Source organism: Hyla sarda, chromosome 12, assembly GCF_029499605.1.
Source record: "Hyla sarda isolate aHylSar1 chromosome 12, aHylSar1.hap1, whole genome shotgun sequence".
Taxonomy (NCBI): domain Eukaryota; kingdom Metazoa; phylum Chordata; class Amphibia; order Anura; family Hylidae; genus Hyla; species Hyla sarda.
Genome location: NC_079200.1, coordinates 36,135,568 through 36,153,104, shown reverse-complemented (window position 1 = coordinate 36,153,104; position 17,537 = coordinate 36,135,568). Strand labels below are relative to the sequence as shown.

The 17,537-nt window shown below is 44.9% G+C and overlaps 1 protein-coding gene across 1 annotated transcript in view; it reads left to right on the top strand.

Moving 5' to 3' along the window:
* The window catches only part of GNGT2 (G protein subunit gamma transducin 2), a 32,668-nt gene extending 30,562 nt beyond the window's left edge, over window positions 1–2,106 (top strand). Inside the window, exon 3 of the mRNA XM_056548260.1 lies at window positions 1,966–2,106. Coding sequence (XP_056404235.1) covers window positions 1,966–2,091 — 126 coding nt within the window. The 3' untranslated portion in view covers window positions 2,092–2,106. The remainder of the gene's footprint in view (window positions 1–1,965) is intronic.
* The last annotated feature ends 15,431 nt before the right edge of the window (window positions 2,107–17,537 follow it).

The following is a 17,537-nucleotide window of genomic DNA, read 5'->3' as shown; positions in this document are numbered from 1 at the left end:
CTTGCCCACACATCTCCTGCACCACACAACTACAACTTCCAGCATGTCCTTACTGTAAGGGCATGCTGGCAGTTGTAGTCATGCGGGGCGGGAGATGTATGAGCAGGTGATAATAAATGTACTTAACCCATTTTTTTTCTTCTCATTTCAGATCCGTGTATCCTGTGGACTCCTTCGGATTCAGTGGACTACTTCGATGACCAGCGTTTTTCTTTGTTTAATTTTAATAAAATGGTTAACGAGGGCTTGTGGGGGTGTGTTTTTTGTAACAAAAATTTTTTAAAACCTGTTTTTTTTCCTTACTTTACTTGACAGGCTTAGTAGTGGAAGCTGTCTTATAGACGGAGTCCATTACCAAGCTGGGCTTAGCTTTAGCCACAAAAACAGCTAGCGCTAACCCCCAATTATTACCCCTGTACCCAACGCCACAGGGGTGCCGGGAAGAGCCGGTACCAACAGGCCCGGAGCGTCAAAAATGGCGCTCCTGGGCCTAGGCGGTAACAGGCTGGCGTTATTTAGGCTGGGGAGGGCCAGTAACAATGGTCCTCGCCCACCCTGGTAACGTCAGGCTGTTACTGTTTGGTTGTATTTGGCTGAGAATAAAAATAGGGGGGACCCTATGCATTTTATTTTTTTAAATAAATAATTAAATATAAAAAAAAAAACACATAGGGTCCCCCCTATTTTTATTCTCAGCCAAATACCAACCAAACAGTAACAGCCTGACGTTACCAGGGTGGGCGAGGACCATTGTTACTGGCCCTCCCCAGCCTAAATAACGCCAGCCTGTTACCGCCTAGGCCCACAAGTGCCATTTTTGACGCTCCGTGCCTGTTGGTACCGGCTCTTCCCGGCACCCCTGTGGCATTGGGTACCAGGATAATAATTGGGGGTTAGCTCTAGCTGTTTTTGTGGCTAACGCTAAGCCCGGCTTAGTAATGGACTCCGTCAGTAAGACAGCTTCCACTACTAAGCCTGTCCAGTAAAGTTTAAAAAAAACAAAAACACAACAGGTTTTAAAAAAAATTTATTACAAAAAAACACTCCCCCACAAGCCCTCGTTAACCATTTTATTAACATCAAGCAAAGAAAAACGCTGGTCGTCGAAGTAGTCCACCGAATACGAAGGAGTCCACAGGATATACGGATCTGTTGAAGAAGTAACAAAAAAAAAAAGAGTAAGTACATTTAGGGAGAAAAAACTGTGTTAAAATTTTTTTATAAACACACACACACACACACACACACACTAAACGCCGTTTACCACTATTCTGAGCCCTGACAACAATTTAGTTATTGAATTATTAAGTGTGGTGAAAAAGCTAAAAAAAAACTCAAAAACAAAAGATCCAGAAGGAAACCAGCAGCCAAACCTATTCAGACAGCAGGAAAAAGGAACAGACTATTTTTTCTACTACATGAAGTAAATTTCCCACTTTTGCCTATGTGTACCAAATTTATTAACGCCGTGCAACAATTAAGTAATTTTGTCGCACATAGTCAAAAATGAAGTAGAAAAAAACAGGGTAAAAACCAGACGACATAGTAAAAGATTAGTAAATGCCCCTCTAGGTGACTACATTTGATTCATTGAAATGCAGAATGCCACAGTACACATTTGTATCCCTTTTTGATGGATGGATCCTAATAACGTCCTACATTAAATCATTGTGAGCCTAGCCTAGCCAGACAAACCCATTGACTTTGATGGGACTGGCCATCTGTGTAAAGATAATGTAAGGGGGTAGAATGGCCAGGCATGTTGGATTAGGCCTTCACATTCATGTGTAATGAGAGAGAGAGTTCATGTGTAATAGTCATCAGGAGAGATAGCTGTTGGCCAATTTAATGGTCAGCCAACAGCTATTGAAGGTGTATGGCCTACTTAACACAGGTATAATTCACAGGTGTAGGGGCATGACCTATAAGTTCATTATAACTTATTTTCTTTATATTTCTTTGAAGGTCTCTAAGTCAGCCCAGGAAATGAAGGCCTTTGTGGAATCTCTAGCAACAGAAGATCCCTTGATTAAAGGAGTTCCAGAAGATAAAAACCCCTTTAAAGAGAAGGGTGGCTGTTCTGTGTCCTGACGTTCACACTGAGCCGGATTCCTGGAGCCATGCAATGAACTTCTCTCATTTTCCTATTGTAGTCCAGCGCTTAGAGTACATTGTGTTTGTAAGATTTTGGAAATGAGGCTTCTCTTTTGACTTGCAGAAGAAGATGTTGGGATATGTAGTTAGAATGTCAAATTCACATAAATTGGATTACATCTGTAATAAAACAGACCAATATGTCATTATAAATGAACTTATTTATTGTATTTCACATTGACATTCTGATGCAATATGTAAAGCAGGCAGATCTACTTAAAGGTTAAAGGCCACCTATGTTTATTATTATCTAAATAACAGGAACATAATTCCTTATAAATTCAATCATGTGAAAGGGCAAATGATCAGCCTCCGAATGAGAAACCGGTCGTACGTTTGCCGATTTTAGATATATTTTGCAGGCCACAAAATCATTGTTGTCAGCCGCACACTGCCCGTGGAAACAGGGGTCGTGCGTCCAACCACAAAGAAGTTAAAGGGCCGCATGAGTGATCCAGCAATCATTTGTGCAGCCTGGCCTACACAATGATTGAGCTTTGTGTATTAATTAAGTGCCGATCAATGAGATTGGCTCTTGTTGTCGGGACCTTCTAGGTCTCTGCAAAAGGGTCTTAATTGAGTAGATTAGTGAAAGTGTGTCAGTGGTCAAACCAGACCCATTAAAGTACTGTAAAAAAAAAAGTGTTCCCACTGTAGACAATCCTGTTGATAGTCTTTAAAAGTCTGATACGTGTGGGACCCCACTGACACCTGTCCAGCCTGTTGAGACAGCCCCTTAGTCACTGCATCCTGGATTTATTCTGCTGATAGGTAGGGGACCCAGAGATAGGCTATGGATATGTCATAAATTCTTGTAGAAGTACCACTTTAAATATAACCTTTCCATATTGGCCTGGCCAAAACTTGGTTGTAGGATAGTTATGTTGAGGTTTTTAGACTAGAAACAAATCTAGACTTTCCTTAACCTGGGACAAAGATTCAACTTATTGCCCTAGTCCTGTATCAAATTACCCTTACTAACAATTGATGCAAGACTCAAAGACTTGATCTATACTCTGAAGGTTCTGAACATAAACACTAGGGAGGACATTTATCAAAGCATTTAGTATTTTTTTTTTTTGCTTAAAATTGTCGCAAAAAAGTCGCACTTGCAACTACTCTTTTTGATTGTGCAGTGTCCTAAGCAAAAAATAAAATCTTGCTTACCAAAGCAAAAAGTGATTTTTGACTTGCAGTGGTCAGAGATTTATCAAGTGCGAAAGTCGCAAAAAAGTCGCATTACATGAAAAATCCTACTAAATTTACTCCAGCTCGGACATGGAGCAGAAAAAGCCACTACCAAAGCAAAAAAAGAATAATTGCTTACATGAAAGAAATTTATCAACAGGCTGAAGGCAGTTGATAAATAAGTCGCACATAAGCAAAAAAATTTGAAGAAAAAAAATAACTAAAAAAAGGAATACATAAGCAAACATTGATAAATGTCACCCTAGAAGACTTTAGTTATCCTGCTTAAGTCCCTTTTGCTAGAATATTAATGTATATCAGCCACATATAGTACTTTATAGGTGTGAAACAAGCCTTAGCTCTTCATCTACTGTCACCTGTAAATAAAATGGTCCAATCCACTCACGTGACACTAAATGTAACTATATTCTTAACCATACTGTAGACATAACGGCATCACTTCATAGAACATTGAATGGGGGCATGCACAGTTTTGCAACCATTTTTATACTGACCCAATGTATCTACAATTAAAAAATAAAGCAACTTTGCAATAAGTATTGCTAAATACCGTATTTATCGGCGTATAACACACACTTTTAAAACTTAAATTTGAAGGGCTATTCCAGGAAAAAACTTTTTATATAGATATCAACTGGCTCCAGAAAGTTAAACAGATTTGTAAATTACTTCTATTAAAAAATCTTAATCCTTTCAGTACTTATGAGCTTCTGAAGTTAAGGTTGTTCTTTTCTGTCTAAATCCTCTCTGATGACATCTGTCTCGCGAAACGCCCAGTTTAGAAGAGGTTTGCTATGGGTATTTGCTTCTAAACTGGGCGTTTCCCGAGACAGGTGTCATCAGAGAGCACTTAGACAGAAGAGAACAACCTTAACTTCAGAAGCTCATAAGTACTGAAAGGATTAAGATTTTTTACTAGAAGTAATTTACAAATCTGTTTAACTTTCTGGAGCCAGTTGATATATATAAAAAGAGTTTTTTTCCTGGATAACCCCTTTAAGGCAAAAACCCTGTCTGTGTGTTATACACCGATAAATCTTCTGGTCCCTGATTTAAAGCGGCCGCAGCAGCGGCTGCTTGTTAAGTATTAGCAGCACAGCCGCGGACACTTTAAATCAGTGACCAGCGGCGTCTCCTCCCCGCTCTGTAAAACTGTCACTTGTTTTTTCCCGTACTATCCACAGGTACTGGTGGACAGTTCGGGAGACGTTGATTAAAATGAGCGCTACCTTGTTCGGATCTGCCCTACCTTTTTATCAGCGTCTCCCGCACTATCCACCAGTACCTGTGGATAGTGCGGGAGAAAACAAGTGACAGTTTTACTTTACATTTTTCTTACCTCCCCCCCTCCCTCATCATTCCCATTTTTCCCTGCTTTTTATATATTTTTTTTAATTTTCCTTACCTGGCTGCGCTTCGGCAGGTCAGGTCAGGCGTGGGGGTCTTGCGGGCTGCGGTCAGTGAAGCAGATGAGTGACGTCCTCTCCCGGCTTCTCTGCGCGGCATCAGTGACGTCACTTTTCATTTCCTGTAGTCGCTGCCGAAAAGTGACATCCCTGATGCCGCGCAGAGAACCCGGCAGAGGACGTCACTCATCTGCTTCACTGACCATAGCCCGCAAGACAGCCGAAGCCCAGCCAGGTAAGGAAAAAAAACAAAAAACTATGAAAAGCAGGGAAAAGGGGGAATGATGAGGGAGGGGAAGAATAGCATACAGTGGTCTTCAAACTGCGGACCTCCAGATGTTGCAAAACTACAACTACTAGCATGCCCGGACAGCCGTTGGCGGAGGTCCGCAGGTTGAAGACCACTGGCTTGAGACAGGGGGAAATGATGAGGGGGTGGGGTGATGAGGGTCATGATGAGACAGGTTGGGGGATGATGAGACAGGGTGGGGAGATGATGAGGGGGGAATGATGGGGGACATGATGAGACAGGGTGGGGGGGATGATGAGACAGGGGGAAATGATGAGGGGGGAATGATGGGGGACATGATGAGACAGGGTGGGGGATGATGAGACAGGAGGAAATGGGGGGGGAATGATGGGGGACATGATGAGACAGGGTGGGGGATGATGAGACAGGGGGAAATGATGGTGGGGGAGGCACTAAATGATTAATGTCTGTATGGCTAGTGGTGGTCTATGACAGGGGGAAATGATGAGACATGGAGGGATGATGAGACATGGGGGGTGGCGATGAGAGGGGTAAATGTGGCACAAGGACTGATAAAAGGGAAGGAATGATGTGGCACTGGAGGGCACGGGACCAAACTGAGGTGCAGAAGAAAACGAAGTGCCAGTGCGTGTCATACACCGATAAATACGGTAATCTTCTACAGTTTTGTGTATACAGCTCCTATGCAAATTTATGTATTACTAACTGCAAGCATATCCTGTAGGTAGCTTGAATATACCGTCATATACTACTCTTCCTGGTGGGTCGCTCCCAGTCTAACTTGTCCCATTGTTTCAGGATGTCAGAGATGACATGATCTTTCTATGTCTTCTTTTGTCAGGGGAGGATTGAATCCATCTCAGTAATCACTCAGTTAAGACGGACATCTCAGGCTAAATCCTGATACCCTGATATTAAACTACGAGGCCTAAGTAATCTCATCGGGGCTTCTTAGCTTGACTGCCACAGACTTTAAGATTTATGTCAATCACTGCAGATGTTGCAGAAAATCACAGTGACCTTATGACAATGACATGGAAGATTACGCTCTGTGTATAAGACACAAACCATTACCTACATATAACCTCATGTATAAAATGAAACATATTTTAATCATATTGGAATATAAAGGAATCACCGATGCATAAGGGGCTGTCAAGGATTAGAAAATAGGGCCAACTAATTTTTCATTAACAGCTCCACCCTTGTCTATGACTAGTTCTAGTATTGCAGCTAATCTTTATTTATGCGAAAGCTGCAATACCAGACACATCTCATGACCAAGAGTGGAGATGTTCCTGGAAAAATAACCAACAAAAGCAGCTACTGGTTGGTTGATTAATCTTCTTGTTGAAGTTATTAATAATTCCAATGACCTCCTTTCAGGATCCTCTTCTAAGAGCATCTCTCTTGGTCTGGAGGACCTGGCGTGACATGGAAATCCCTTTAAAGAAGAAGTCCTGTTCAGAAGTTTCTTGCACCATTATGCCTGGGCTTCCAGCATCTAAAACATCAAACTAGACTCACCTGCCGCCACTCCCTCGGTGCCCCGGTATTGCCATTATTTTCCTTCGCTGCCATCTTCTTCCTGGTTACCTGTGGTTAATGTGCCACACTGCTTATGAGCAAATTGCCAGCTGCAGCAATGTCCCGCCTCGGCCAGTAATAGGCTGAGCAGCAGTGTGAGTCCAGCCACTGGTCACACTGTTTTAGAGGCTGGCTCCCCCGCCATAATGGCTCAAAAACTTCTGAACGAGACTACTCCTTGTGTGCGAACATGTGTAATGTTTAATTTCCCCTGGGGGGGGGGGGGGGGGGGGGCACTGTTTGAAAATTGAACACTTGCCACCAGGTGTCTACATATTATAACTGAATCGCTGTAGGTCACAGCAGTATTGTCATGGCACAGAGAAAGTGTAACAAAAAAACCCTAACAATTTCTATGTACATAAAGAGCCAATATAAAGCAAAAAACAAGCAGATTTGTAGGAGGCGTGCCATGGGTTCTTAGGATGCCAATAGCTTGGCTTCTGCATATGAAGGTCTATTGATAGAATGCTGTATGCTTTTTATGGGGCAATTGGCATCCGCCTCATTGAGACATTTTTTTTACTTAATCTGGATCTAGCATTATAGGTCAAATTTAATGGACACTGGCCTTTTTTCAACCTAGTGAACTAGGAAACCTCCCCAAAAGACCACCTATTTGAGAAATTGTTATTCCTTTTTCTTGAAGACCACCTCCCTAAAAGACCTTTTTTTGTGCAATTTTCTGTGGCTGTCTCAAAGACGTTTACTGTGATTTAATTCAGGAACCTACAGAAACACATTGTGGGCATTGTTGAAACTACCAGGGCAAGGAGGAAACCAAAAGAGAGAGGAAACCCACATAAACACAGATCACACACATAATTTAATATGTATCTATTGATATATGGTAATCATTTTTATATCCTTATATAAATACCCTCCTCCCCTATGAGGGTTTCAACCCCACATAATCTCATGGTGCAGACCCACATACCTTTTTTTCTTATCTCACACTCTGCTCCTTTTATCTGTCACCTATACTTGAGATAGATGTATTAGTTATCTTGTAATATACTGTTATCTTTGGGTGTAGTATGCAGTGTTGTCGGCTGTTAAGACACTTTATGTGCCTACATAGCACATTATTAGCAAACATCTTATTGCAGCCTAATGACTTATTACTATGATAGGATTAATGCCCGGAGCTATGACCTGGCACTGTTCCCATGTAAATGGGTATGTTGAGGCGTGCGTCCAAACCACGAATAAGCAGGTTGTGTAGGATAAAAAATGATAAATGCCATGCAGCTGTATTTTCTGATTCCAGAAATATTTTTCAGTTTCCTCAAATTTGCATCATTTCTTTGTGAGAGTTTGAGTGCAGCAAGAAAAAAAAAATAAAGGTAAGAAATTAGCAATCTCCTAGATCATCACACATAACAAATGTCATCCGCTCAGATAAGGGATAAGATGTCTAGGGGCAGAGTAACCCTATAAAGTAATAACTATAATAAGTGCACACTGTCAATTTTATTTAAACACAAGACGCTCCTATTATACTTTAAAATCTCTTTTACTTTCTAAGCAGCAAAAGACTATGGGGGAGATTTATTAAAACCTGTGCAGAGGAAAACTTGCCCAGTTGCCCATAGCAACCAATCAGCTTGCTTCTTTAATTTTCATGAAGGCCTGTGAAAAATGAAAGAAGCGATCTGATTGGTTGCTATAGGCAACTGGACAACTTTTCTTCTGCAAAGGTTTTGATAAATCACCCCCATATATTAATAATATATGTTACGCCGAGCGCTCCGGGTCCCCGCTCCTCCCCGGAGCGCTCGCTACACCCTCGCTACTGCAGCGCCCCGGTCAGATCCACTGACCGGGTGCGCTGCGATACCGCCTCCAGCCGGGATGCGATTCGCGATGCGGGTGGCGCCCGCTCGCGATGCGCACCCCGGCTCCCGTACCTGACTCGCTCTCCGTCGGTCCTGTCCCGGCGCGCGCGGCCCCGCTCCCTAGGGCGCGCGCGCGCCGGGTCTCTGCGATTTAAAGGGCCACTGCGCCGCTGATTGGCGCAGTGGTTCTAATTAGTGTGTTCACCTGTGCACTCCCTATGTATACCTCACTTCCCCTGCACTCCCTCGCCGGATCTTGTTGCCCTTGTGCCTAGTGAAAGCGTTCCCTTGTGTGTTCCTAGCCTGTGTTCCAGACCTCCTGCCGTTGCCCCTGACTACGATCCTTGCTGCCTGCCCCGACCTTCTGCTACGTCCGACCTTGCTTTTGTCTACTCCCTTGTACCGCGCCTATCTTCAGCAGTCAGAGAGGTTGAGCCGTTGCTAGTGGATACGACCTGGTTACTACCGCCGCAGCAAGACCATCCCGCTTTGCGGCGGGCTCTGGTGAACACCAGTAGTAACTTAGAACCGGTCCACTAGCACGGTCCACGCCAATCCCTCTCTGGCACAGAGGATCCACCTCCTGCCAGCCGGCATCGTGACAGTAGATCCGGCCATGGATCCCGCTGAAGTTCCTTTGCCAGTTGTCGCCGACCTCACCACGGTGGTCGCCCAGCAGTCACAACAGATAGCGCAACAAGGCCATCAGCTGTCTCAACTGACCGTGATGCTACAGCAGCTACTACCACGGCTTCAGCAATCATCTCCTCCGCCAGCTCCTGCACCTCCTCCGCAGCGAGTGGCCGCTTCCGGCCTACGACTATCCTTGCCGGATAAATTTGATGGGGACTCTAAGTTTTGCCGTGGCTTTCTTTCACAATGTTCCCTACACTTGGAGATGATGTCGGACCAGTTTCCTACTGAAAGGTCTAAGGTGGCTTTCGTAGTCAGCCTGCTCTCTGGGAAAGCTCTGTCATGGGCCACACCGCTCTGGGACCGCAATGACCCCGTCACTGCCTCTGTACACTCCTTCTTCTCGGAAATTCGTTGTGTCTTTGAGGAACCTGCCCGAGCCTCTTCTGCTGAGACTGCCCTGCTGAACCTGGTCCAGGGTAATTCTTCCGTTGGCGAGTACGCCATACAATTCCGTACTCTTGCTTCTGAACTATCCTGGAATAATGAGGCCCTCTGCGCGACCTTTAAAAAAGGCCTATCCAGCAACATTAAAGATGTTCTGGCCGCACGAGAAATTCCTGCTAACCTACATGAACTCATTCATCTGGCCACTCGCATTGACATGCGTTTTTCCGAAAGGCGTCAGGAGCTCCGCCAGGATATGGACTTTGTTCGCACGAGGCGTTTTTTCTCCCCGGCTCCTCTCTCCTCTGGTCCTCTGCAATCCGTTCCTGTGCCTCCCGCCGTGGAGGCTATGCAAGTTGACCGGTCTCGCCTGACACCTCAAGAGAGGACACGACGCCGCATGGAGAATCTCTGCCTGTACTGTGCCGGTACCGAACACTTCCTGAAGGATTGTCCTATCCGTCCTCCCCGCCTGGAAAGACGCACGCTGACTCCGCACAAAGGTGAGACAGTCCTTGATGTCAACTCTGCTTCTCCACGTCTTACTGTGCCTGTGCGGATATCTGCATCTACCTTCTCCTTCTCTACTATGGCCTTCTTGGATTCCGGATCTGCAGGAAACTTTATTTTGGCCTCTCTCATCAACAGGTTCAACATCCCGGTGACCAGTCTCGCTAGACCCCTCTACATCAATTGTGTTAACAATGAAAGATTGGACTGTACCATACGTTACCGCACGGAGCCCCTCCTAATGTGCATCGGACCTCATCATGAAAAAATTGAGTTTTTGGTCCTCCCCAATTGCACTTCCGAAATTCTCCTTGGACTACCGTGGCTTCAACGCCATTCCCCAACCCTGGATTGGTCCACAGGGGAGATCAAGAGCTGGGGTACCTCTTGTTTCAAGGACTGCCTTAAACCGGTTCCCAGTACTCCCTGCCGTGACCCTGTGGTTCCCCCTGTAACCGGTCTCCCTAAGGCCTATATGGACTATGCTGACGTATTTTGCAAAAAACAAGCTGAGACTCTACCTCCTCACGGGCCTTATGACTGTCCTATTGACCTCCTCCCGGGCACTACTCCACCCCGGGGCAGAATTTATCCTCTGTCCGCCCCAGAGACTCTTGCTATGTCTGAGTACATCCAGGAAAATTTAAAAAAGGGGTTTATCCGCAAATCCTCCTCTCCTGCCGGAGCTGGATTTTTCTTTGTGTCCAAAAAAGATGGCTCCCTACGTCCTTGCATTGACTACCGCGGACTTAATAAAATCACGGTAAAGAACCGCTACCCTCTACCTCTTATCTCTGAACTCTTTGATCGCCTCCAAGGTGCCCACATCTTTACCAAACTGGACTTAAGAGGTGCTTATAATCTCATCCGCATCAGGGAGGGGGACGAATGGAAAACGGCATTTAACACTAGAGATGGACACTTTGAGTATCTGGTCATGCCCTTTGGCCTGTGCAACGCCCCTGCCGTCTTCCAAGACTTTGTTAATGAAATTTTTCGTGATCTCTTATATTCCTGTGTTGTTGTGTATCTGGACGATATTCAGATTTTTTCTGCCAACCTAGAAGAACACCGCCAGCATGTCCGCATGGTTCTTCAGAGACTTCGAGACAATCAACTTTATGCCAAAATGGAGAAATGTCTGTTTGAATGTCAATCTCTTCCTTTCCTAGGATACTTGGTCTCTGGCCAGGGACTACAAATGGACCCAGACAAACTCTCTGCCGTCTTAGATTGGCCACGCCCCTCCGGACTCCGTGCTATCCAACGTTTTTTGGGGTTCGCCAATTATTACAGACAATTTATTCCACATTTTTCCACCATTGTGGCTCCTATCGTGGCTTTAACCAAGAAGAATGCCAATCCTAAGTCATGGCCTCCTCAAGCGGAAGACGCCTTTTTACGGCTCAAGTCTGCCTTTTCTTCTGCTCCCGTGCTCTCCAGACCTGACCCATCTAAACCCTTCCTATTGGAGGTTGATGCCTCCTCAGTAGGAGCTGGAGCGGTTCTTCTACAAAAAAATTCTTCTGGGCATGCTGTTACTTGTGGTTTTTTTTCTAGGACCTTCTCTCCGGCGGAGAGGAACTACTCCATCGGGGATCGAGAGCTACTGGCCATTAAATTAGCACTTGAGGAATGGAGGCATCTGCTGGAGGGATCAAGATTTCCAGTTATTATTTACACCGATCACAAGAATCTCTCCTATCTCCAGTCTGCCCAACGGCTGAACCCTCGCCAGGCCAGGTGGTCTCTGTTCTTTGCCCGGTTTAATTTTGAAATTCACTTTCGCCCTGCCGATAAAAACATTAGGGCCGATGCTCTCTCTCGTTCCTCGGATGCCTCGGAAGTAGAGCTCTCTCCGCAACACATCATTCCTCCTGACTGCCTGATCTCCACTTCTCCAGCCTCCATCAGGCAAACTCCTCCAGGGAAGACCTTCGTCTCTCCACGCCAACGCCTCGGAATCCTCAAATGGGGTCACTCCTCCCATCTCGCAGGCCATGCGGGCATCAAGAAATCCTTGCAACTCATCTCTCGTTTCTATTGGTGGCCGACTCTGGAGACGGATGTTGTTGATTTTGTGCGGGCCTGCACTGTCTGTGCCCGGGATAAGACTCCTCGCCAGAAGCCTACTGGTCTCCTTCATCCTCTGCCTGTCCCCGAACAGCCTTAGTCTCTGATTGGTATGGACTTTATTACAGACTTACCCCCATCCCGTGGCAACACTGTTGTTTGGGTGGTCGTTGATCGATTTTCCAAGATGGCACATTTTATTCCTCTTCCTGGTCTTCCTTCAGCGCCTCAGTTGGCAAAACAATTTTTTGTACACATTTTTCGTCTTCACGGGTTGCCCACGCAGATCGTCTCGGATAGAGGCGTCCAATTCGTGTCAAAATTCTGGAGGGCTCTCTGTAAACAACTCAAGATTAAATTAAACTTTTCTTCTGCTTATCATCCTCAATCCAATGGGCAAGTAGAAAGAATTAACCAGGTCCTGGGTGATTATTTACGGCATTTTGTTTCCTCCCGCCAGGATGACTGGGCAGATCTTCTTCCATGGGCCGAATTCTCGTACAACTTCAGAGTCTCTGAATCTTCTTCCAAATCCCCATTTTTCGTGGTGTACGGCCGTCACCCTCTTCCCCCCCTCCCTACTCCCTTGCCCTCTGGTTTGCCCGCTGTGGATGAAATAACTCGTGATCTTTCCACCATATGGAAAGAGACCCAAAATTCTCTCTTACAGGCTTCATCACGCATGAAGAAGTTTGCTGATAAGAAAAGAAGAGCTCCCCCCATTTTTTCTCCCGGAGACAAGGTATGGCTCTCCGCTAAATATGTCCGCTTCCGTGTTCCCAGCTACAAATTGGGACCACGCTATCTTGGTCCTTTCAAAATTTTGTGCCAGATTAATCCTGTCTCTTACAAACTTCTTCTTCCTCCTTCTCTTCGTATTCCTAATGCCTTTCATGTTTCTCTTCTTAAACCACTCATCATCAACCGTTTCTCTCCCAAACTTGTTTCTCCCACTCCTGTTTCCGGCTCTTCGGACATCTTCTCCGTAAAGGAGATACTGGCCTCCAAGAAGGTCAGAGGGAAAACCTTTTTTTTGGTCGATTGGGAGGGCTGTGGTCCCTAAGAGAGATCCTGGGAACCTGAGGACAATATCCTAGACAAAAGTCTGGTCCTCAGGTTCTCAGGCTCCAAGAAGAGGGGGAGACCCAAGGGGGGGGTACTGTTACGCCGAGCGCTCCGGGTCCCCGCTCCTCCCCGGAGCGCTCGCTACACCCTCGCTACTGCAGCGCCCCGGTCAGATCCACTGACCGGGTGCGCTGCGATACCGCCTCCAGCCGGGATGCGATTCGCGATGCGGGTGGCGCCCGCTCGCGATGCGCACCCCGGCTCCCGTACCTGACTCGCTCTCCGTCGGTCCTGTCCCGGCGTGCGTGGCCCCGCTCCCTAGGGCGCGCGCGCGCCGGGTCTCTGCGATTTAAAGGGCCACTGCGCCGCTGATTGGCGCAGTGGTTCTAATTAGTGTGTTCACCTGTGCACTCCCTATGTATACCTCACTTCCCCTGCACTCCCTCGCCGGATCTTGTTGCCCTTGTGCCTAGTGAAAGCGTTCCCTTGTGTGTTCCTAGCCTGTGTTCCAGACCTCCTGCCGTTGCCCCTGACTACGATCCTTGCTGCCTGCCCCGACCTTCTGCTACGTCCGACCTTGCTTTTGTCTACTCCCTTGTACCGCGCCTATCTTCAGCAGTCAGAGAGGTTGAGCCGTTGCTAGTGGATACGACCTGGTTACTACCACCGCAGCAAGACCATCCCGCTTTGCGGCGGGCTCTGGTGAACACCAGTAGTAACTTAGAACCGGTCCACTAGCACGGTCCACGCCAATCCCTCTCTGGCACAGAGGATCCACCTCCTGCCAGCCGGCATCGTGACAATATATGAGAAAAACTTTAGAAAACATAGGTATGGTGTAGCCAAACATGCTACCTTGTTGTATGAACCAATCAGAACACAGTATCCGATATATGACTGACAGTTAATATAACATCTTCCTTCTTCTTCTGCTGCTCAGCAGTGACAACAGATAAGTGTTTTGTCTCCACATATTGTGAATTTTATTTTCAATATTATATATTTATATATTTGGATTTATCTATATTTCATTATGAATTCGGGTAGAAAAACAGACATGGTGCACATCTACAATCTTGTATAATGATCTGATTGCTTCTCAGCATAATATCAAAAACTAACAGGTTGTTAGTATACATTTTTGATCAAAAAGTAAAAGCCTACTCGCCACGTCAAGGCCACCTATCCAGAGTGGGTCCCTAACGTCCCTAGCATAAAATGGCGCAGCACCGGGCGGCGACCACCACCGCCGCGACACCAATGCCCACAGGGGGGAAGACCCACCGGCAGAGCGGCCCCAATGCCACTCAAACCAGTCTATGGGCCGCACCCCCCCCCGCATACACGGCGCCACGGCAGCAACGGACACCGCACAGCACCACACCAGTGTGAACAAGGTGTAATAGCTCACTTACCATGCTCGCCCAGTCAGACTGGGAGGCTGCTAGGAAAGAAATGGCCCAGGTGTAGCTAACTACTACTTATATAGGTTTGGGCTGAGGGGGTGGGGAAGAGTGCAGCACATGTTCAAAAAAAAAAAAAAAAAGGAGGGGATAGAAATCACAGTGTGAATTCGGGTAGAAAAACAGACATGTGCTCATCTACAATCTTGTATAATGATCTGATTGCTTCTCAGCATAATATCAAAAACCAACAGGTTGTTAGTATACATTTTAGATCATTTTCCCATATATATGTGGTAAGCCTTGGGGGGTGTAGGGTAGTTGGGATGTTGTAGTAGATAATGGGTTCATGTTAACCCTATAGTTCGTGACGCCAGGCTGAGGGCTAGTATGCTGAGGTAATTCTCCGATCTATCGCCGCCCTTCCCAGTAACGATAGGTGCATGTAATAAAATGACTGAAGGTCCACAAGGTACTTGAACTTGAACAAAAAGTGAAACTAAAAGTGAATGAATATCATTTAACCCCTCCCCTATTAAAAGTTTGAATCACCCCCCTTTTCCCATAAAAAAAAACCAGTGTAAATAAAAATAAAAATATATGGTATCACCGCGTGCGGAAATGTCCGAATTATAAAAATATATAATTAATTAAACCGCTCGGTCAATGGCGTACGCACAAAAAAAATTACAAAGTCCAAAATAGTGCATTTTTGGTCACTTTTTATATAATTTAAAAATGAATAAAAAGCGATCAATAAGTCCTATCAATGCAAAAATGGTACCGTTAAAAACTTCAGATCACGGCGCAAAAAATTAGCCCTCATACCGCCCCAAACACGGAAAAAATAAAAAGTTATAGGGGTCAGAAGATGACAATTTTAAACGTATAAATTTTCCTGCATGTAGTTATGATTTTTTCCAGAAGTACGACAAAATCAAACCTATATAAGTAGGGTATCATTTTAATTGTATGGACCTACAGAATAAATATCAGGTGTCATTTTTACCGAAAAATGTATTATTTAGAAACGGAAGCCCCCAAAAATTACAAAACAGCGTTTTTTTTTTCAATTTTGTCGCACAATGATTTTTTTCCCCTTTCACCGTAGATTTGACGTCATTACAAAGTAGAATTGGTGGCACAAAAAATAAGCCATCATATGGATTTTTAGGTGCAAAATTGAAAGAGTTATGATTTTTTAAAGGCAAGGAGCAAAAAACGAAAATGCAAAAACGGAAAACCCCCCGATCCTTAAGGGGTTAACTATTTATTTACATTTATACAATCTTATACATCCAAATCCTAAGTGGTTACTGGACAATTAACAACTGGATGAGAGGTGACTAGGGGTGAACTAGACAATTGGTACCCCGATGTCCTAGGGACTCTGGCTATGGGGACCCACAATAAAAGGTACCGGATAGGATACGGTACCGGGACACCACATATATATATATATATATTTATATTATATATTTTTTCCTAATATTCCTTCATTCTCTTTGCTTTTATATACATACTTGTATTGCTCGTTTTCCATATATTGCCCATTATCATTCCTCTGTATTCTTTCCCTTATCTCACTCAATTTACTTCCATATTGTTTTGTTTTTTTCAAAAGTAAAGGTTTATTAATTTTTTCAGCAGTAACAAGTGCATAAACCAAATGAAACAATTGCATACTTCCATATTGTTTTATATACATTATTCCAATAAATTTCTGTCACCCTTATACATACCTTACATTTCCGTTGTCTCCGATTGCTACTCCGAACCTCCATCTTTGGTATTCTTTTCTTCTGCGTCAGACTCTCGCGAGACTTCGGCAGAGGGGTCCTCACCTGCCATTGGGCGGGAATCCTGTCAGGTTCCCTTGCGATGCAGCATTACCTCACTGTATTCTCCTGAAATCGGTGGTTGGATACTCATTAGTTACTTGTTAATTACAATGTTATCAGCATTTCTTAGCCTGTACTACCATCTAGTGGCTGAACTATCAATTGCTTTTATAAAAGCATAGTTTTTTTCTCTGAATTTTCCTCACAGTACTGTTCAGCTTTATTATCATTACTAAAATATTATATTTAATACCTTCTTGTCCAAAGTATTTTATAACATTATTATTCCTGTGTCCATTAAATAATTTTTTCCTCACATGGATATGGCAGAAGAATCCAGGAATATCTCTCGAGATATTCTCCCTCAGTCAGTTACTGAGGTGATTAATAATGACCACCGTCAAAATTTAGTGGACAATTCTGCAGTTACTGTATTACAGGATAGTATCCAAAAATCTATTTCTTTGGCATTATCTCGCCCCTCCTAAAACATCCCCAAAAAAGCTACATCTAAAAAACGCCATACCAATGACGGCGCCATTCCCCCTCCTAAAAAACTATCCAATGGGGTCCGCCAAAACAATCCTGATGACAGACCTATTTTAGGTCACCATGAATGTGCTTCACAGTCACATATTATACCCTCTGCCCAAGAGGAGGTACATGTTAAGAGGGCTTAAAAAACCGTTAAACGGTCAAAACCCGACTCATATATTGAACCAGATTCTGATACCTCTTCAGATTTCTGAAGAAATTCTTGATTCTTTTGAATACCTCTCAAAAGAATGTGGTGAATTAACCCCTAAGGATGCCGGGCGTATCCATACGCCCCCGTTTTAAAGTCCCTAGGGACTGAGGGCGTATCGATACACCCGTGGGAATTCCGGTCCCTGTCGCTCGCCGGGTGGGGACCGGACCGGGGTGACTGCTGATATCTATCAGCAGGCCCCCCGTGCAAACCCCTGGGGGGTCCCGAGAACCCCACCACCACCATGTCGGCGATTGCCGCAAATCGTCGGTAAATTCAGACCAACGATTTGCGGCTTTTCCGGGTCAATCGGGTCTCTGGTGACCCAGTGACCCGGAAAAAAGGGTCAATG